The 21779-nt window shown below is 39.7% G+C and overlaps 1 protein-coding gene across 1 annotated transcript in view; it reads right to left on the bottom strand.

Moving 5' to 3' along the window:
* Positions 1–737: 737 nt before the first annotated feature.
* LOC139734910 (laminin subunit alpha-2-like) overlaps positions 738–21779 on the bottom strand; it is a 55995-nt gene continuing 34953 nt past the window's right edge. The window contains exons 4-7 of the mRNA XM_071645690.1: positions 11302–11451; positions 3549–3701; positions 1736–1867; positions 738–850 (exon numbers count right to left, since the gene is read on the bottom strand). Coding sequence (XP_071501791.1) covers positions 738–850; positions 1736–1867; positions 3549–3701; positions 11302–11451 — 548 coding nt within the window. The remainder of the gene's footprint in view (positions 851–1735; positions 1868–3548; positions 3702–11301; positions 11452–21779) is intronic.

Here is a 21779-nt window from a genome sequence, read left to right as displayed (position 1 = left end):
GCTAGTGCTTGGATCTTGGGTGCATCCAGGTAGCTCTGTGAATGTCCAGCAGTTGGAATAGGGTCTTGGTGATGGTGAGTCTATGTTCAGCGCAGAGAGCGAGTAGCAGCTTGTTGGCTGTTGGTGTTCTCATGGCTGATGCCATGTGGCCCAATGACATCTGGCCAAGACTGGGCATCTCTGCCTACACAGGTATTGAAGTCCTTTAGTATCAGCAGCTTGTCGTCTTTGGGAACTGACCATAGCACTTTGGTGAGGTTCTGATTCCTCTTGGGAGGGACTTCAGGTTCTTGACCAGGGCTGTGCAAATGGCAAAGCCAGCTCCTGCTTTCCTGCGTTCATCCAGTGCCTTCCCTGACCAGAAGAAAGTGTATCCAGCTCCAGCCTCAGTGATCTCCCCTGTGTCTACAAGGCATGTCTCATTGAGGGCAGCAACATCAATGCTGTATCTCAGCAGTTCTCGACCCACAAGTGCTGTTCGACTTTCTGGTCTATTGCAGTTTTGGTTATTCATGAGTGTCCTGATGTTCCAGGCTCCATCACATAAGTTGCTTTCCGGCGGGAGGATTTTGAGTTCATCTTTCGTATTTCTTGTGTTTCAACCGTGTGGTAGATGACCAGTCAGCTGCCATATTCTGACAGGATGAAAATGAGGCAAGCTTTCTTTAGGTCACCTTTTCTAGACCCTTCCCCCTGAAGGGGAAGCAGTGCTGTCCCTGAAGAGGGCTGCTCTGTTGTCAGAATGCCTGCTGAACTATGCGCTTGCCCCGGTAGGCTGTAGAACGATGATTCTCGTTCTGATCGCCTGAAAGCACGTCCATGGCTAGCAGCTCCCAGTGCCATCTTGCACCTGCCACATTCACCACTCGTGTATGGTCATCAGGACTTGGAAGAAGACAAGAGACCCGTGGGTCTAGCGCTCACCTGAGTATCGCAAGTTCACCTTTCATGCAGTCACTAATCTAAATTATTCACAGCTCTACTAAAATTTGACCAGGCATTCTCAAGTAGAAGATAAAAATGTATAATAAGGGCCCAAATTTTTTTAAGATTCCCTAATTTGGGGGGATTGGGGCCCCCTGGGGCCCTCTGGGTGGGGCATGGTGCCCATTTTGATAAATTGAGATCCTGACCCCCTAGGGATGCTACCTGCCAAGTTTGACGAAAATCCATCGTGAGGTTTTCAGGAAGAAGATGAAAATGTACAATTCAGGCCCCCATTTGGACCTTCCCAACCCCCAACCCCAATCAAAGACCGCATAGTGTGTGCATGGAGCTCTTGCGTTGTAATTACAGGGGGTGTGTGGAGGAGCGCGCATTGAGGGCACATTTGCGCGCGTGATCATCATTTTGGCTTCTAACAACGCGTCTGATTGGATGGAATAACAATTAGATGGGAGGAACCTAAGATAATTATAGGGGACTTAGTCATACCTTAATTACGTCCTCAGAATACCGATTTTGCCCATGATTAAGGGCCTATTAACTTCTCGACTTAATAACGAAGTTAATTACAGACTTAATTAAGACCTCAGAATACCACCCCAGCTTACAAGGTAGAAAACCAGGGTCAAAAGGGACATTGTGGGTAAAACAACCTGATAAGGATGAATGTACTAGGCTGGATTTGAACTAAAGTTCCTTCATGCAGATGTTAAAACTCCAGTCCTATCTACCAGACAAAAGTGCTCCCATCATTAGAAATTTTTATTATAAGTTGCATTCTCTACACTACCTGTTTGACAGTCCCTCTCCACCCAGTTTGGTAGACACTGTCCTGTACAGATTCCTGACACTTTGTCACAGGTGCTTTCATCACAGTGGCAAGGCTCTATACACCCAAGGCCATAGAATGCTCCAGGGCACTCTGGTGGATCGTGCAAAGAAACGACAATGGATTCACTGATGTCAGTTACTCATACAAAAGTGAAAGGTAGAAACTTTGCACAATCAGTCAATATCACAAGAATGATGGTTTGATAATGTTCATTACCATTTGGTAGAGTTTGGCATGTATCAAATGATTATTTGAGTATCACTAGGCATTGATAATAGTTTACATGATTTATTTCTGATTTCAAGAAAGCTATTTCAAAGGAACAGATGGGATACAAGACCATTATTAAGATGTATAGTCCGCCAGCAAAAACTAAGAAAAAAACAAACAGAAACGCAGGTCACACATACAGAATAAAACTAAAAGGCAATTAGAGCTAGTTTAACCAGATTTTGTTAACTTATACCAGATACAGACTAGAAATATCACTAAAGGTGATTAACACCCTTGCTTCAGCAACTGAGATGCCTATGAAAAAGAATTGAATCAGGGTTCCATCGTGTGTGTATGTGTGTGTGTGTGCGTGTAGTACCTTGTGAGTACCTTGTGAGTACCTTGTGGGTTTGACTGCTTCACAATTGTGGAAGTAGTTCACTCCTCAAGATTTACAAGAAAATATACTGTTACCATGGCAATGCCTTGCCGGGTACAAATGCAAAGTGTGTCATTGCATAACTATACCTTAAATCATTATACATACCAAATTAGAAAAAAAAAATAGCTTAAGCACTGTGGGAGTAGATTGCTCCACAAGGTTTGGGGAAAGTTGTGGTTTCCATGGCAATGCTGTCTCTGACAAACACACACAAAAAATATGTCTTGCACATCTACACCTCAATATCATTATGTACACCAAATTTGAGTTCAATAGCTTCAAAATTATGGAAGTAGTTCACTCCACAAGATTTTCAAGAAAATATGCTGTTACCATGACAATTTGCCTTGTTGGTACAAACACAAAGTGTGTTTTGCATAACTGCATTGTGTACATCTGTAAATCATTATACATACCAAATTTGAAATAAATTGCTTAAATTCTGTAGAAGTAGTTTATTCCACAAGGCTTGGGGAAAGATGTGGTTTCCATGGCAATGCTTTCTCTGACAAACATAAGAAAGATGGCCTGCACATTTACACCTCAGTGTCATCATGTACACCAAATTTTACTTCAATTGCTTCAAAATTGTGGAAGTAGTTCACTCCACAAGATTTTCATGAAAGTATACTGTTACCATGGTAACACTTTGTCGGTACAAACACAGTGTGTCTTGCATAACTACACCAGTCCTATAGATTAGTATACATACCAAATCTGAAATAAATTGCTTCAATACTGTGGAAGTAGTTTACTCCACAAGGTTTTGGGTAAATTGTGGTTACCATGTCAATGCTTTCTCTGACAAACACACAGAAGACATGTCTTGCACATCTACACCTCGATGTCATCATGCATCCCAAGTTTCTTCAAAATTGTTTCAAAACTGTAGGAGAAGTTCACGACGCAAGATTTACAACCAACTGCTTGACTGCCCAACCGAGCGACCACATGCTGATTCCTATATAACCCTTATTCACTTTGTGTATGCGGTGGTATAAAAAAACACAATGTCCCCACATACAGGTATGAAATGCTGATGGATGGGTTTCAGGAATGAATTCAGAAAAACTAGCAGGAAATTCACAAAATCATAAAAGCACGTTGTGCTATTACCTTGGCAGTTCACTCCATCATAGATGTTGAAGTAAGGAGCACACTCCCGATTTGGACACTCTCCTGTTATCTTGTCACATGGTGCATCATTTAAACAGTGGCATTTATCCGTGCAGTTTGGTCCATAGTAACCAACATCACAATCATTTGGGACTGGTAAAAGAATGAACAAATTGGACATAAAAGATATCAACTTTATTGATTGCACCCTTGCCTTTTTGCTAGATACAGAAGATGAGAGAAATCATCCACTGCAAAAATTGATACAATTGTGTACAATCTTTCCAGAAACACTATCGAAAAAAATCTTTAAAATCTATTACCCTTCTCTTTCTTAAGTACTGGTCAAGGTATATAAAAGATGTTCTTCTATCCTTTAATTAACTTCAAATTTTGTTTTCTTCTGCTGCCAAATTTTCACCATATCCTAAAAAAGTTACCACTACTTGCCATGCAAAAAACAACAGCTTTGTAAATGACACTTGTCAATAAAATAAAAAAAAATAATAATCTCACCTGGATGTCCTTTAAAGGAATCAATACTTAGTATATTTTTTTTCATGTTTCCTTCTTAATAACCATATGAATGGTTTTGAGAATAATGATCAGTAAATTTTTGCATGCAATGCATTTCATGGCCACACAGCCTTTTAGAAGTGTTTCATCCACAGGTTAATATTAAATATGTATATTTAACTGAAATTCAAGAAACTGACATTCAGAAAGTGGTATTGAGGGAGTGAATGAAATGCATCACAGCCCATGTGGGTTTAAAGAGGGATTGCAAGTTCAAATGCGATTTCAAATTGTTTCAATTTTTCGAAAGATAAATTCTCTAGATCCAATATAAAACATTTGTCTTCCACTACATATAATTATGAAGAAATAATAGCAGTTTCAGAGAGCGCTTCCTCGCCAAAATCGGAAAACAGCTCTTGATGTAATTTGTGATAAAGATATGCAGAGACATCATGAGTAGGAAACAGCACCGCTGGCCAGCATCGACTGAGCTAAATGTGTATACACTATCAATGAGAATCGCACATGACAGATGTTACTGGGAGGATTATTTTTTGGCAAATTAGTATGATACATGTGTATGTTCCAATTTCTATAGTAGGTTTAGGGAATTTTAGTTTTCGAAAGGTACCACCATGCCAATTTCATATGTTAAACCAGGAACAAGGAAGACAAATTTAGATGTGTTCTGACTGATTTTTGTTTCCCCAATTGACAGTGCAACCCGATGAGCGTGGCTGGATTTGTGTCATGCGGAATGCCAAGCTGCGTGTGGCCAAGCATTCTTTGATATGCTCAAACACCACACAGATGAATGTATTGATTAATCTGTGGCCATAAAGAGGAGATTTTTTCTTGTCGATATAAGTCAAAACTATTTTCAGTTACTAGTAAGTACATTAATCAACGAATTACAGCACCAACAATCGTACATTCTGGATGCAACAAACTCTTTTCATCTCCGAGCCCTGTTCTACTTTTAGTGTAGTAGGGCTGCAGTACGCCCTGGTAACAGCTCCATGCTCAACTGCAGCTGAGCCTGATGAGGCTGACTCTTAAACAAGAGCGTAAGTTCCAGTTTCACAGGAGCATATATCTCAAAAGAGAAAAAGCAAGGGTGTGTAGGCCTATACATTGATGGTAGCTGTGTCTTCTAATTGGGCTTCTAATCTAACGTTTGAATTGTAGAAACATGGCCAGCCTAGGATAGTAGAGACAAATCCTCTCTTTTCACTTGAGCACTGCGATTCTATAGTATGACCCGCTACATATCATGGCGGTCAGTAAATTTTCGGCAAAAAATGCCCTGAAAAGAGCATTTCAGCCTTACTGATTCAGCTCTAGTGGAAGATCTTGTTCTAATCTATTCCTGAATGATGTTTGGCTTACTGACTTCATGCATTAATAAAAAAAAAACAAAACAAAAACAAAACAAAACAAAAGAAACAAACAAGTGCTTCTCTTGCACAAGTCTCTCAGCTGTCTTCCAAAAGTACAGCAGACTTCAATTCAGGAGCTGCTGTGAACCTGGCTTGTAAACGTAGTGTTGGTGCTGTCAGCTAGCTGTGCATAATCATCCCCACACCGTGGCGCACGGTTGATAGCAGCTAGCAGCGGATATATGAATGTTGCTGTGTGTAATGTAGGCCTATAGGCGCAATGGCAGTGTGGCACACAGTGGTTGAATATTGAATGGTGCTGTGTTCTTGGAAGGCAGCTAAGAGACTGGTGTGTTACGGCACATTTTGGTAAATCGGCACATTTTGGTAAATTACCAAAATATGCAAGTTACCACAATGTGCCGTCACTATGTCACGGCACATTTTGGTAACTACACATTTTGGTAATTTACCAAAATGTGCCGATAGTGCACCTATACCTGACGGGATCAACTGTTACCAAAATGTGCAGTTAAAAGTGGATTTGCCTGCACATTTTGGACAATCTGCACATTTTGGCAACTGATCTCAGAACTAACTAGAAATGTCGCTTTGGCGACTGGTATGCCTCCGCCATAATGCATGATTTTCCCAATAGGTCTAGATAGTACATGTGGACAATGTGTGATTGCATTTTCACAAAATTGGCAAAATATTGAAATGACAAGTTTGTCACAAATGTGTTGAATGTTCACCTTCCTTGACCTAGGTTTAATTGGATGAATAGGAGAGCATGTATCTAGGGATTTAAGGACTTTAACTTGACTTTGACCCATTCATACATTTAGGCATTGAGTAATTTTCAAGGTACAGGTGTGGAGAAAAAGTGCAATTTCTGAATTGAATAGTAAATTGTTACCATTTTCATCTGGCCCTTGACCCTAAAATTCATAAGATAATCACTTTCAGGCAGAACATGCATAATATGTACTAGGTTTCAAGATAACTTGAGCTCCTTCCGGATATGAAGGAAAAAGTTAGTTCAGCACTTTCACTTGATCTTTGACCTTTTGACCTTTGAGGCAATAAAGAAGTTTAAAAAAAAAAACTTTCCAGATAATTTCTATTAGGTTACACATGCATACACCAAGTGTAAAAAAAACATTAACCCTGCTGGCATTGCATAAATATGAGGGAAATAGTAAAATTTTGAAGTGTTGCACTTGACCTTTGACCCCTAACCTTTGACCCCATGAACCCTACATTCTCTAGATAATCACTTCCAGTCAGTACATATATATACAGTACTATGTTCCATGAAGATACCTTGAACAATTTTCCAAGGTACGGAAAAAAAAAAGAAGTTTTAATATTTTTACTTGACCTTTTGACCTTTGACCTCATGACCCAAACTTTCACCAGAGAATCTTAATTGGGTAATACATGTATACACTAAGTGTCAAGAAAATATCTTTAGGCATTCAATAGATATGGTGAAAATAGTGAAATTTTATGTATTTGACCCTGACCTTTTGACCTTTGACCTTTGACCTCATGACCCAAACTTTCATCAGATAATTTTAATTGGGTAATACATGTATACAATAAGTTTCAAGAAAATATCTTCAGGCATTCAATAGATATGGTGGAAATAGTGAAATTTTATGTATTTGACCTTGACCTTTTGACCTTTGACCTTGACCATGTGCACCCAAAAGTTGATAGGCACAACTTCACCCCCTAATACACATACATGCCAAGTTTCATTAGGATACCTCAACAGGTTTTGATAGTTACCTTGTCCACAAAATTCATTACGGACGGACGGACGGACAACCCGAAAACATAATGCCTCCGGCACCACTTCGTGGCGGAGGCATAAAAACCTATGGATGGGCTTGAGATTTATAATACGGTCAAGGAGTTAAGGTGATATGGTCCTACAGTAAAGACAGGCAAGACACTTATTTAGCTAACCTGAGCTGAAGGCTTGAGTAAGCTATTGGGATTGCTTTTTCGTGCGGGTATGCTGTGTGACCTGCGTGCCAGGTGCGTGAGGCTGACAACTCAGTGAAGGAATTCCTCTGAAGGAATGGCAGAAGTACCACAGAATGTCATTAATTTGGCCGTATTCGGGGACTGCGAAATACATGCGTGGGAGTTGCCTGCGAGGTGCTGCCGCTAAGGGTCTCTTACTGGCGTTCTGCGTGTACCTCTGCGGGCAATTCCCACAACTCACCCGGAAAAAGTTTTGGTCATGCTGTAAACTTAGCTGCGGGTAAATCGGACTTGCGTGCGCACCTCCGGGCAAATACAGGCGAGATACGCGCTAGGTACTGTCAGGTGCGGACCAACTGCGAAGAGCTCCGGGTAGCAAATTTGCTTTGACCCGCAAGTCAAACTTCCCCAGATACAGTATGACAAGGCCTTGAGCATGTTCAAAATATGTTCCGAGTGAGTTGCGGGGGTACACGCAGAACACCAGCAGGAGACCCTTACCGGCAGCACCTTGCAGACAACTCCAACGCAGGTACTTCCCAGTACCCGTAAGTCACTCATAACAGAAAACGGATCGGTTTCAAAGTTCTCACGCAGGTAAAATGGAATACACGCAAGTAGAAGGTAAGTAGCACGCGTCTAGCAAATAAAACACAAGTGCGAAACTCGTAAACATTCTTGTCTGCCCGCAGAAAATATTCCTGTGTGCTGAAAAATCCCTACTCGCAACAAGCCCGCGTAGCTTGCCCAGAAAGGTGTTACATGGCCTTACAAGCTGCACAGGCCTTACAGGCCGTGTACTTCACATCTTTCTGGGCAAGCCTTGCGTGCGACTTGCGAAGAACAATTTTTACTGCCCGGAGGTCCCCGCAGGTGACCTGCACGTAACAGTACCTAGCACGTATCTCACCCGTAGTCTCCCGGAGGTGCGCACGCAAATCCTTTTTACCCGTAACCATGTTAAGGCCTTGTCACACCTTTCCGGGGAAGCTACACGGGCATGTTGCGTGTGAGGATTTTCCAGCTTACCGGACAATTTCTGAGGGCGGACAAGGATTTGGGCGAGTTGTGCATGTGTCTTACTTGCTGGATGTGTGCTACTTATGTTCTTCTTGCGGGTATTCTGTGTGACCTGAGTGCCAGGCGCGTGGGGGCTGACAACTCAGAAATTCATCTGAAGGAATGGCAGAAGTCCAACAGAAATGACAGAATGTCATTACCTTGGCCGCGCTGACCGCATACGGGGACTGCGAAGTACCTGCGTGGGAGTTGCCTGCGAGGTGCTGCTCAAAACTTGGCTGTGGGTAAATCGAACTTGCGTGCCCATCTCTGGGCAACTACGGGCGAGATAATTTTCCTGCATGCTGGAAAAACCTTACTCGCAACAAGCCCGCGTAGCTTGCCCGGAAAGGTGTGACAAGGCCTTTAGGCTGCCGAACTCATTCGGTGGGGACAAAAACCAACTGCACTTACAATTTGTTTTTGTGATGATTGTGGAGGAGCAGAAAGTTACCAAAATGTGCCGTCAATGTCCTGCACATTTTGGTAAATTTACCAAAATGTGCAGTTACCAAAATGTGCCGTAATATAGTTACGGCACATTTTGGTAACTGCAAATTACCAAAATGTGCAATTTACCAAAATGTGCTGTAACATGGTGCAAGAAAAGTATTTTTTCGGATTAAATCATAAAATCTGTAAGCCAAACATCAATTAGGAATTAAGGCTTAGATCTTCCACTAGAGCGATTCAGTAAGGCTGAAATGCTCTCTTTAGGACGTTTTTAGCTGAAAATTTACTGACCGGCGTAATAAGTAGTGGACCATAGGAGGCCTACAGTGGCAAATGGATACGATAGGATTTGTCTCTACTCTGGGCTTGCCATTAGGCCTACATTTACAATTCCAACGTTAGATTAGAAACCCAAATAGATGAGACAGATGAGACAATGTTGTGTGTAATCAAACCGTCCCCTCTTAGCAAGAGGCAAAACACTCTGTCCCTCGGAGTGGACATAAAATGGAGTTCCTGTGTATGAGAGAGTCGATCACAACTCATGCATGTAAAAGATCCCGCGTCATTCATTCATCGCAAAGAGCAGGGTGTTTAACCCGATGAAGTGGTCCCACCTCACATCCAACTGGACCCCATGGAAGACCAGCATAATGTAGCTGAATATGGGCTATCCAGCCATTTTCACAGATGGAAATTGAATAATAACAATAATAAGAATAAGAATAAGAATAACAATACCATGGTTCTAAAAGCCTGCATATCCTTGCTTTTTGCTTTTCTGTTGGGATATGTGCTCCTCTGAAATCGGAACTTACGTTCTTGTTGAAGAGTCAGCCTCATCAGGCTCAGCTGCAGTTGTGGTGTAAAGCTGCACCAGAGCGTACTGCAGCATTCCACTACTATCGACCTACTCATACCAGATAGTTAGTAGCAGAACTGGGCTTTGCGATGAAAAGAATTTGTGTTGAACATGCGATTGTTGGTGCTTTAACTGATTGTCGTTACTGAAAATAGTTTAAACTTAAATCGACAAGGGAAACCCATTTCCTCTTCGTATGGTCACAGATTTATCAATACAGTCATAACGCTGATTGTACATTCATCTTTGAAGTATTCTGAGCATACCAAAGAATGTTTGGCCACACGCGGGTAATTGGCATTCTGCACAAAATGAACCCCGCCATGCACGTCGGGTTGCACTATCAATTGGGGAAACAAAAATCAGTCAGAACACATCTAAATTTTTCTTCCTTGTTCCTGGTTTAACATATGAAATTGGCATGGTGGTACCTTTCGAAAACTAAAATTCCCTAAACCTACTATAGAAATTGGAACATATCACTCTAAAACTTCATTAATTTGCCAGATAATAATCCTCCCAGTAACATCTTTTACGTGCAATTTCGCATGGATAGTGTATACTTTAGCTCTGTCAATGCGTGCCAGCTGTGTAGTTTCCTACTTATGGCATCTCTGCACAAAATTAGATCGGACGATTTTGGTGAGGAAGCGCTCTCTGAAAGTGCTATGCTTGTCATGTTATTTCTTCATAATTATGTACATATAGTGAAAGACAAAATTAAAAAATGTTTAATACTAGAACATTAGAAAAATTGCAACAGTTCAAAATTTCAAATATATTTGCAATACCTCTATAAATTTTCCATAGCATTCAACAGAGCTTTCTTTCTCTATTTCAATTTTCATGAGATGGTACTTTTGTTGGTTTCTTTGTTCCTTCCAACTAGAGAGCACTGCAATAAATTCAATACCTTGACCTTGATCTTCTGTCTGTCTTGAAAAGACCTTTACTTACTCCAATACTGTATATGGGCATCAGTGAAAGGAAGCAGATTTTAGCTGGTTGGGGGTGGGACAATAATGTGCAATACGTACACGTGTACAGTGTAAGTGCTATAACTTATGGATTATGATACTGATGTAGCTTGTATAAAGTATTCTTTTTTGAATGAAACATGATTTAGAATTTCTAGTTGATATATTTCTTATGAGTACTTGACTCTTTAAATCTATAGTTTTCTGTATATATATATATATATATATATATATATATATATATATATTGTGTGTGTGTGGGGTTTGCTACATAACACTGATTGAATATTTAGTTCCTTGTAATTTTTTTAGTATCCATTTGATGTTATATGTAATGTAATTTGTTGTTTATGTGCTGTCAAGATATGTCCATAGTGAATGTGACACAAAACCAAATGTCCATTCCATTTCTAAACAATTTACACAAATAGAGAATTGAAATGAAAAATGAAATAAATTCTGATAAGACTGGATACAAAAGGCATAGTAGGTTTCAATGTACTCACTCTGACAATTGTTCCCAGACCAGTTTGCCTTACAGGCTGCATTAGGTGTTCCAGAAGTATCTGTACAGACTCCATTATATCTGCTGCATATACCAGACTGACAGTTACATGTTTGACTGCATCCAACTCCATAATGCCCATTGGTACAAACTTTGATATCAAAGAGGTTGAAAACAAGAGAGTGAAATATTCTTGAGAGAAATGAAGAATTTATCAAAAACAAATACATCAAGTCATCTAAAATCCTTGTAAAGAGCTTGTGGTGAAATTCAGTATGGTCACTTCACTTTGTTTTATATACATCACATCTGAGCATGTCTGTTTCAGTACCCTGAAATGAGAAATACCAGTAGTCCTTGTCTATTCATCACATGCACTATCTTTCTTCACAAGATGTTTGGCACTGAACAAGCAGCAGTGCATAAGACTTAAATATTGCCATTTTGTGAAATTTTGTTATTTTCTACCCCTTTCTGTTAAGTGCTTCATCTCTCAATAAAGCAAGACATTAAATGCCCTTCATAGCAACTTTCAATACACAAAAGTGGAGTAGAATGTATTCACATGCAGAGTTACAGCAGTGCTTTGTAACTCCCTTCCAGCAAATGAATAGTGAAGGAAGCCTACACACTTCCCTATAGTTTTATGTCCACAGACAATGGCAGAAAGATAAAGTCAGCATTCATGACACCACTTGTCTTGTAGTCAGTTCTGATATTCATAAAGTTCATCTGCCACTTTGTGAATGCTACATGTAGTTTCTCCTTTAGCCATACAGAACTTGCAAATTAGGCCAGCAAAAGATTGTTATAAATGGCTTACAAATGACAAAAGTAGACAAGTGACAAAACTATTGTATAACAGTCACATTTCAAGTGTTTTCAAAAGCATAGGTCCTGACAGAATCCCATATGAACTCCACTGAAATTCTTCTTTATGAACTTGCCAGATAAAGTCATCAGAGGAGTTGCATATAAGTAGCTATATCACCTAAACTCTCGTCATACATCCCTCAACTTTGAAATTGTATTTTCAAATCTTCATTATTACAGTCAACTTCGGATACCTCGACGTCGGATAAGCCGAATATCACTTACCTCGGGGGCAAAATGAAAGTCCTGATTGTTCCTATGGAGTTTCCGTGTATTAAAATTCGCGTAGCTCGAAGAAAATAACTCGAAGTTCGGTTACCTCGAAGTGAAATCTACTGCCCCGTTCTTAATTAACTTATTGTTTTTCCCAGCATGTAGCTCGAATCGAAATTGCAAACATCACTCATCATCTCCGATTAAGCACGCGTGGACAGTGAAGACATGTCACAAATCTTTTCACACTCGACTGTAAATATTCCCGACCAGAACAATCGCGCGCCCAAAGAAATACTCGGTACACAGCTGACAAGAAAAATCCCCAACACCTACCTATACATACGTACACGGTATGCACATAGCACCCTTGCCAATGGAGTGCTTGTCAACAATAGCACTAGCGCTCTGCCTCATCTTCTTCTTTTCTTTAACCACTGTGTTTTAATTCTTGATCATGATAGTCATACCGTGCGCGTAGATTTCTTAACCGTCGTGGCGCACCTGTGTAAGTGTTGACATTTAATTTATATCTTTGGTATTAATCACGGTCCACTGTCCAAACATGAATCTCCTGCATAGTGCCTTTTTAAAACTTTTTTTTTTTGCCTTTCACGAAGTATGTTTCATTTATCCTTCCCCGAGAACGCTAGCACTGATTTTTTTTTTTCAGCTATGCGATTACGAAAATATTGTGGAATATGATGTGGAAGTATAGGCCGAGCATAATAAAGAATAGAATAGACAGGGCTCCACACCAACTTTTATCAGGCCACCAGGTATAACTGATTTTTATTTTTTGGTGGTCGAATTTACTCGAAATTAAAATCTGGCGACACACACACACACACAAAAAAAATGGAGAAAAACATTAGAAAAACGAAATCGGTCCTACTAAACATAGAAAAATGAATATTAAGCATTATTAAAGTGATACAGATGCCCATGTCTAAAACAAATGAATAGAAAATCCAATCATCTTATTCTGTTTTAAGATTTAGAAAAGAGGCGTGTAGATTATTATAAAAGTTGATGCCTATATATTTAGGAGGTCAAAATTTACGTTTGAAATGAAAAAGTAGGAGCATTTGCCGACATTTGTTAGCATCCGACATTTGTTTTGGCATTGTAAAGAGCTGAAAGTTAGCGTTATTCATTTTTTATGTAAGAGCAATCATCCAACATTTATTAGTCTGTTAGTACCTTATGGAGTCGAATATTACTGTTAATCATTTTTAAATGTAAAAGCAAACAACCGACATTCATTTTAGCGTCTTACGGAGCTGAATGCTATCCTTATCCATTTCCAAATGTGAAAGCAAACATCCGCTATTTGTTTCAGCATCTAACTGAGCGGATTAATACTGTTAATCATTTTCAAATGTAAAAGCAACAATCTGTCATTTATTTTTGCATCGTACGAAGCAGAATATTTACAGTTATTCATTTCAAACATACGACATTTATCTTATCATCGTACGGAGCCGAATGTTACTGCTGTCCACTTCCGAAAGTGAAATGAATCATCAGACAATTATTTTACCATCGTACGGAGTCGAATGTAACTGTTTTTCATTTTTGAACGTCGAAGCTGACATCAGATGTTTATTTTACCATCAAACGTAGCTGAATGTTACTGTTATTCATTTCGAAATGTAATAGCAAATATCCAACATTTTTTTAGCATCATATGGGGCAGAATGTTACTGCTATTCACTTCTAAACATGCCAAACGTAAAAGCAATCATTCGAGATATATTTTAGCATCTTCCGGAGATGAATGTTATTGCCATTTACTTTTGAACATCAACATCAAACATTAATTTTACCATTGAATGCAGCTGAATGTTACCGTTATTCATTTCGAAATTTAAAAGCAAACATCAGACAGTTATTTTAGCATCGTATGGAGCAGAATATTACTGCAACTTCCGAACATAAAAGCAATCTTCTGACATTTATTTTAGCGTCTTCCGGAGCCGAATGTTATTGCTATTTCCTTTCGAAAGGATAAGGAAACATCCGACACTTGTCTAACCATCGTACGGAGTTGAATATCGTTTTTCATTTCCGAACGTCAAAGCAAATATTCGACATTTATTTCAATGTCTTCCGGAGCCGAATGTTATCCTTATTCATTTCCGAACGCAAAATCAAATATCTGACATTAGTTTTAGCACCATGCGGAGCTGAGTCTTATCGTTTTTCATTTCCAAAAGTACATTGTATGAGCAAACATCCGACATTCATTTTATCTTCCCGTAGCCGATTGTTACCGCTGTTCATTTTCAAAAGTAAAGGCAAACATCTGACATTTTTTATGTGGCGCGATAGGGCCACCAAAATCTTAATTTCTGAAATTTTGATTTCAATTCCGATTTCCATTCAATTCATTCATATAAAAGTCGATTCAATTCCAATTGACAAGCATGTAAACAATCGGTAGGCACTATAACATCGATAAACGTCAGATAAGTCGAAGAAAATTCGACCTACGTACGCGTACCTCGAATTTCGCGTACCTCGAATTTCACGTACCTCGAACCATTTTCTTCAGTCCCGACGAATTCGAGGTATCCGAAGTTGACTGTATTTTTTTTTAAAGTACTGATAGCATCACATATACATTGTCTTAGTACAACATTTTAGGAAACTTACGTCAAAGGGAGACACGGCCACACTCATATATAATGTAACAAGAAATATTTATTAGCCTTGCTCCTTGTAGCATACAAACACCGGACAGGAATCAAATAATGCACATCATAACTACACACTTTATATCACATCTTGCACAGAAGCTCCTGTCGATGGCGACCCGCTGGTCGGCTCGTCCGGCTGAGGAGGCCGAGGGGCGGGTGTATCGACTTGCGCCTGGTGTGGCGCTGCTGGTGTGGCGGCCTGGGGTGGTGGCCCTTCCAATTCTTTGTCCGACTGATTGTCAGCAGAAGTACGAACACGTAACTGAGCAATGGCGTCGTTTATCTTCTGAACATTCTCTTCCAAGGAGGAAGCAAGTAAATCGACTTTCTCCTCCAACACTGAAACCCTTTCCGCCATTAAGAAAACTCGGTCGTCCTGCCCGAGTGCTTGCACAGTACAGGAGTGCTTGCACAGTACAGGAGTGCTGAGCCAAGGCATACACGTGTATGCCTTGGCGGGAACGTGTCACGTTACCGGACGTGTGGGCGTGTCTCCCCAGACTACAGTCCTACATACCTTATTATATTTTCCTTTTCCCCTGAATTAGTGGTATGAAAGGGCATCAGCTCTCTTACTATTGCGGCATTATGCTTAAGCAGCACAAATAATGGAATATGCATTATTTTTGTTAAATATGAGACACCCTAGAATTATTGTGTTTTAATGTCTTGCTTGGGATATTGCATGGTGTCCTGTTACTTGCAGTCCTATCATAATCCATTAAAATTTTTAGATCCATAATCATATTACCAACACCACAGTAATGAGGTTGTTGCTGTGGTAAGCAAAGTGATTAAAAAAAAATCATGAGAAAAGTGCTGATCCTTTCTATATTAAAAGCCAGAAAAAACTAGAAATGTCGCTATGGCGACTTGTGCCTCCGCCATAATGCATGATTCTCCCAATAGGTGTATAGTACAATGTCTTCACAATGTGTGATGACAGTTTCACATAACTGGCAAAATACTGAAATGACAGGTTTGTCAGAAATATCTTGAATATGTTCACTTTCCTTGAACTGGGTTTGCTATAATTGTCTTAGAGTGCAGGTACACATATTTAGGGAATTGAGAATTTTTACTTGACTTCTGACGGACCCTTTTATAAGTTTAATGCATTGAGTAATTTCCAAGGTATGAAGAAAGAGTGTAATTACAGTACAAAATAGATTTTATTTATTTATTACCCACGCCGATGAAAAATCGGCAGGGGGTTATGTAAAGGGTTCCGTATGTTTGTTTGTTTGTTTGTTTGTTTGTTTGTTTGTTTGTTTGTGTACAAGATAACAAGAGGACGGGTAAACGGATTTGCACGAAATGTTCAGGGGATGTTTGGATAATGGCAGGAAAGAATCGATTAGATTTTGGTGATAATCGGTTGACCCTTGCAAATTCTGTGTGACCTTGAAGTTTTGACCCTAAGGTATAGTGACCACTCCGAAAATTTCCCGTTTCTCACTTTGCGATTTTCCGCTACCATACGAAAACATAAACTCCCAAACGATCCGACTTCGCTGCTCAAATGTTCGTAAGAATTCCGAAATTTACATTTAGGCCTGTTTGAGGGACTATGTCCTTTTAGATTTATGAAAGTTCGTTCTCCGTCGTCACAAACTGGCCCGTATTTTGATGATTTTTCAAATTAACATTGATTTTTTTTTTTCGTTGGAGGAGCATTTGCTCGGTCGCAGTCACACTGCACGATATGCGCGCTCAATGTCAATGCGTGTGCAAGGCCGCTGAAAATGCATCGCGCTCTACACTGTTGGTGCAAAATTGCATCGGGGACGTTGCGGCGCTCGTTGGTGACCGAATACTGGTGCAGTAGACATTTGCATTCAACCCTTGCATTGAATAATTTCCGTAGACACTAATCATAGGGGTAATTGCCTAGGGGGTACGTACATTTTGTTTTTCTTTTGCGCTTTTGTGGATACCATCAAAAATCGTACACTCATACGACCTTTGATATCATCACACTCTTGGCTTGCTATAATCAAAATATCCCGCAAGAAAACGGCGTATTTCTCGATTTTTAGCGTTTATCGGCGACCCGTCGCGTAGACAATACTCTTAAAACTGGACTTAATTCGCGCGCACTTGGAAAAGTTCCGATTCTGCACTTGACGGTGGAATTTGGGATTTTCGATGGATTTTGGGAGGAGACTAAAGGACTTTCCTGTTGTGAATGAGTGTTACCGTATGTGAAATGATGTGATTTGCGTGTGATGTGACTGTAGAACCAAAGATCGTACACTGAAGTGTACGATCTTTGGTAGAACTCACTGGCTGGTGATAAAGCACACTAGCAATTAAGTGACCGAATGCACATTATGTTTACTCCGACTTTGTACTTAAGGCGTGGGTCTGCCGCCTTTGACGGCCCCTCTCTAGTTTATTATTTTTTTTTTTTGGGGGGGGGGCATTGAAACCTGGCCTTTGACCCTTAACCTTTGACCTTTTACCTTCTGGCTGGAAATTTCCCGGAGAATCTCCATTAGGTAATGTATGTATATGTTAAGTTTTTAAACTAATAATGCAAGCATTGCATATACTAGTATATGAGGGAAATAGTAAAATTTTGAGGATTTGACCTTGACCTTTGACCCCCTCACTATTGACCCATGACCCCTAAATTCCCTAGATAATCCCTGCCAGTCAGTACATGCATATGTACCAAGTTCCATGAAGATACATTGAACCATTTGCGAGAAAAGTGATATTGCAACATTTTCACCTAACCTCTGACCTTTTGACCTTTGACCTTATGACATGAAACTCTCTCTGGAGCATCTTAACGCAGTAGTACATGTCTACACTACGTTTCAAGAAAATACCTTTGGGCATTGCATAGATATGGAGGAAATAGCAACATTTTTAGCATTTGACCTTGACCTTTTGACCTTTGACCTCTTGCCAATGTCACTAAAATCTACTCAACTAATTGTCCCATCATACATCATCCTTGGACCAAGTTTGGTGAAAGATGCTTCATCAAGTTTTGAGTTATCACGTAAACAGATAAATTTTATGATTTGACCTTGATATTTGACCTTTGACCTCTGTCTGATTTCACTCAAAAACTAATCAAGTAATTGCCCCATCACACATCATCCTCCGACAAAGTTTGGTGAAATTTGCTTGATCCAGTCTTGAGTTATCGCGTAAACGGATACAATTTCATGATTTGACCTTGACCTTTGACCTTTGGCCGATTTCACCCAAAATCTAATCAAATAATTGCCCCATTATACTTTATACTTTGACCAAGTTTGGTAAAATTCCAGTCAATATTACTCAAGTTATCGCGTAAACGAAAGCGGACGGACATACGGACGTACGGACGGACGGATGGACAACCCGAAAACATAATGCCTCCGGCACCACTTCGTGGCGGAGGCATAAAAATTGTGTTCAGTTTTTATTATCATATGCCCATTACAAATAGAAAATGAACTTAATATCTGAAGGATTTGAAGGTCACAGTCACGTCATATTTGTATGATTTCCATGACAACAGCTGCATGCAAACTTAGCAAGCCTTCCCCCTGCCTGCTCCCGCCCCACCCCCCCCCCCCGAAAAAAAGAAAGTGAAAATGAATGGGCAATTGTACCCTGACACATGCAGTCAATGTAGTTTACTTTCTCATTTAAATCTCAAAATATGAATAGAGATAAAATGAGTTATTTTATCTTTCACTCTATTTTCATGGCAAAGTATGAGTTTTGACAGTAGATTAAATTTTATTGATATATTCTTTTTTGTCCTATTTGTTTCATTATGAATATTGCCAGTATAGCAGAGATAAAAGAACAGATTGCTTGGTACTTGGAGCTCAGATTACTCCGTGTTATTGACTGGGCTGAATATGGTTCGACCATTCCCATAATTCTATACTTTAAAATGCATATTCCTTACAAGCCTGTTAATGAGCCAGTTCACAGTTCCAATCTGAGCATGTGCAGTTAAAGGTAATTGCAGACCTTCTCTTGAAATGGATTTGCAACTGAGGTATTCAAAACCTAGATAGGACTTCATGACAACTGCGTTATATGAACCAGGGCCCCGTTGCTAGAAACTTTGCGTTTAAACGCAACTTGCAACTGATTGTCACTGGCCAATCAAAATCATTGTTACATGCATGTCTTCTTAATAGGGCAGACCCTGAGCCAATCAGAATGGTTGTTTCAAAATTAGCAATTATTTGCAATTGATTGCAACTTTCTTGCAACGGGGCCCAGGTGTAGATTGGTATTTACAGGTGAATGTGCATTCTTTTCAGCAGCATTAACAAAAGTCATTCATGCAGCACTGACATGTAAATTACCACTTCCTGCATGGCTGTTTTCAACTGCTCTTCTTGAAGACTACTCCATGTATTGCAGAGTCTGTGGTTGGAGAGGTCATTGGGCCGAATGCATAAACGCTAGCAATTGCTTGTGCTAGCCTTTTACTCGAATCCGTATGCATAAAAACAAGTTATTGCTTGCAAGCAGAAGCTTTTGCTAGCAAGCACAAGCTATTGCTTGCTGCCCGCAAGCAATTGCTTAGAGACCAAGCATTTACTGAAAAACGTATGCATAAAACATACCATTTGCTAGTTCTTGCTAGCAATTGCTTACGATTTTCCAAGCTCTGTAAAATGAGCTTGAGCTTTTGCTTAACCGGAACGTTCCCTTTTAAGTATCATTTTCATATTTATGAAAGTAAGACCACACTTGTGAAGGAGTGGTATAAATCTACAAGAAATTACTCATAAGTAGTGTAAGCAACTTTTTCATTTCAAAAACGGGAATGTCCAGTGGTTAGCACGCAAAATGTAATGAAAAACAGGTAGGATGTCTGACTTCGGTGGAGAGCGAGGAGACCTCTCTCCACGTGCGATCTGGCAGATCTGGGCTGCTGTAAGCTGCAGTGATGGGAATCAGCCAGTAATACGTGTGTGTGTATAGATGTGTGTGTATGTGTCTGTGTGTGCATTTCATAGCTCTTCTGCTATGTCAGGAAATGTTTCCACACACACATGCCCTTTCAAATACATGCTGCCACACTCGCCTTTGTTCTTGTGTTCGCACAGGCGTGACATCCCTTTTGTTGAAAACGCAAGCAATTGCTTGTGCGGGGCAAGCAAAAGGTATTGGCATAAGCAAAAGATTATGCATATGGATTTAAGCAATTGCTTGAGCTACACCTTTTGCTAGACGAGCTTGTGCTTTTGCTTGAAGCAATTGCTTACAAGCAATTGCTTGGTTTATGCATTCGGCCCATTGCAGACTAGTGATAACTGAACTGGCTTGGAATCAATATCTTTGTGTGTGTAGTAGAATACAGCAGTAAAATTTGAGGAAATCTGGGTCCTGTTTCATAAAGCTTGTCATCAGAAACAACTGCCACATTTCTATGACAAATTTGCTCTCAGCCAATCAGATGCAAGGATTTCAGTAGCTTATTATAACAACTATCATAACTTGTCATTAATAACAAGTTTTATGAAACGAGGCCTTGGACAATTTTTTACAGTTTTACAGTTACAGTTTTACAATTTGTACAGTTTCAGTAATATCATCTCTGAAACTTTTTTTTTTGTACTGTCAAAAGAACAAGGATATAGGGATTTGTACAAAACATGCTTTCATATAAAAAAAATTCTTTCATGTGATTGAAGTAATATAACTACCCTGCCTTCTGAAAGAGGTACATATTACATAAAGCCAAATGCTCTTTCATTATGCTAGAAAAATGAAAATATGTCTGTTGTTAGCAGGCAGTGTTGGTGTTAATATGATCAACCCCCACAAAAAAAAAAAAAAAAATCATTCATCCGCCCAAAGGGAACATTTTCCCACTAGACTCGGACAAAGATGCCTGGTTATTTTGTGTGTCATGGGGAAGGAGGAAAACATTTACGGTGTAGCTGCAATTTGGGCAAACTCAACATCCATGCTCCAAGAGTATGCCAAGATGGTTACAGCTTCTTCAACATCTTTGTGCCACAAAACACATAGCAATAATGTGGTGCTTCACACAGATCCCTCATGTTAGCAGACCGAGTACACTCTGCTTCCATTCCAACTTTTCTCATTGTCAGGTCACGCCTGCAAGCGGCCAGGAAATTTGATCTGGAGCATCATGTTAACATTTACATCTCACATGCACTAGGTACATGTAATGCATGACATGCTGCATTACGTACCTTCTAACACTCTGATTGTTAGAGTCATGATTTCTTCAGCACAAATCAAATTTACATCAGTGACAAAGATGAATGAATCAAGTCAGTCATAGTTCTTTGCCATATTTTTTTTTTTTTTTTACAAATTCAGATATTGCTTTTAAAAAGGCACATTTATGGTCAGAGTGATCGACACAGAGGGAGTTAAATGAAATGCTGGGAGGAGTGTAAGTTACTGTAAATGATTAAAGAGCATTAGTTGCTTTACTATTACTACTATTACGTACTTGTCAATGGTCCATGAGTGATCATGTAACCACTGATAGAGCATTGATGTTACCCTAGTTGCTAACAGAGGAAGTGATGAACTTAGGTAAACTACAAACTTTGCCCTCTCCTTCATATTTTAACGAAGTGATCCTAGTTTGTAATTACCTCCATCGAAGGAGGACATGTTTTCATTACCACTGGTTTGTTTGTTTGTTTGTTTGTTTGTCCATGTGCAAAATAACTCAAAA

This window comes from Diadema antillarum, unplaced genomic scaffold (genome assembly GCF_040938485.1).
Source record: "Diadema antillarum isolate AM-2024a unplaced genomic scaffold, OU_Dant_1.0 seq00000550_RagTag, whole genome shotgun sequence".
NCBI lineage: Eukaryota > Metazoa > Echinodermata > Echinoidea > Diadematoida > Diadematidae > Diadema > Diadema antillarum.
The sequence above is the reverse complement of the archived record's forward strand: the minus strand, read 5'-3'. Positions and strand labels throughout refer to the sequence as shown.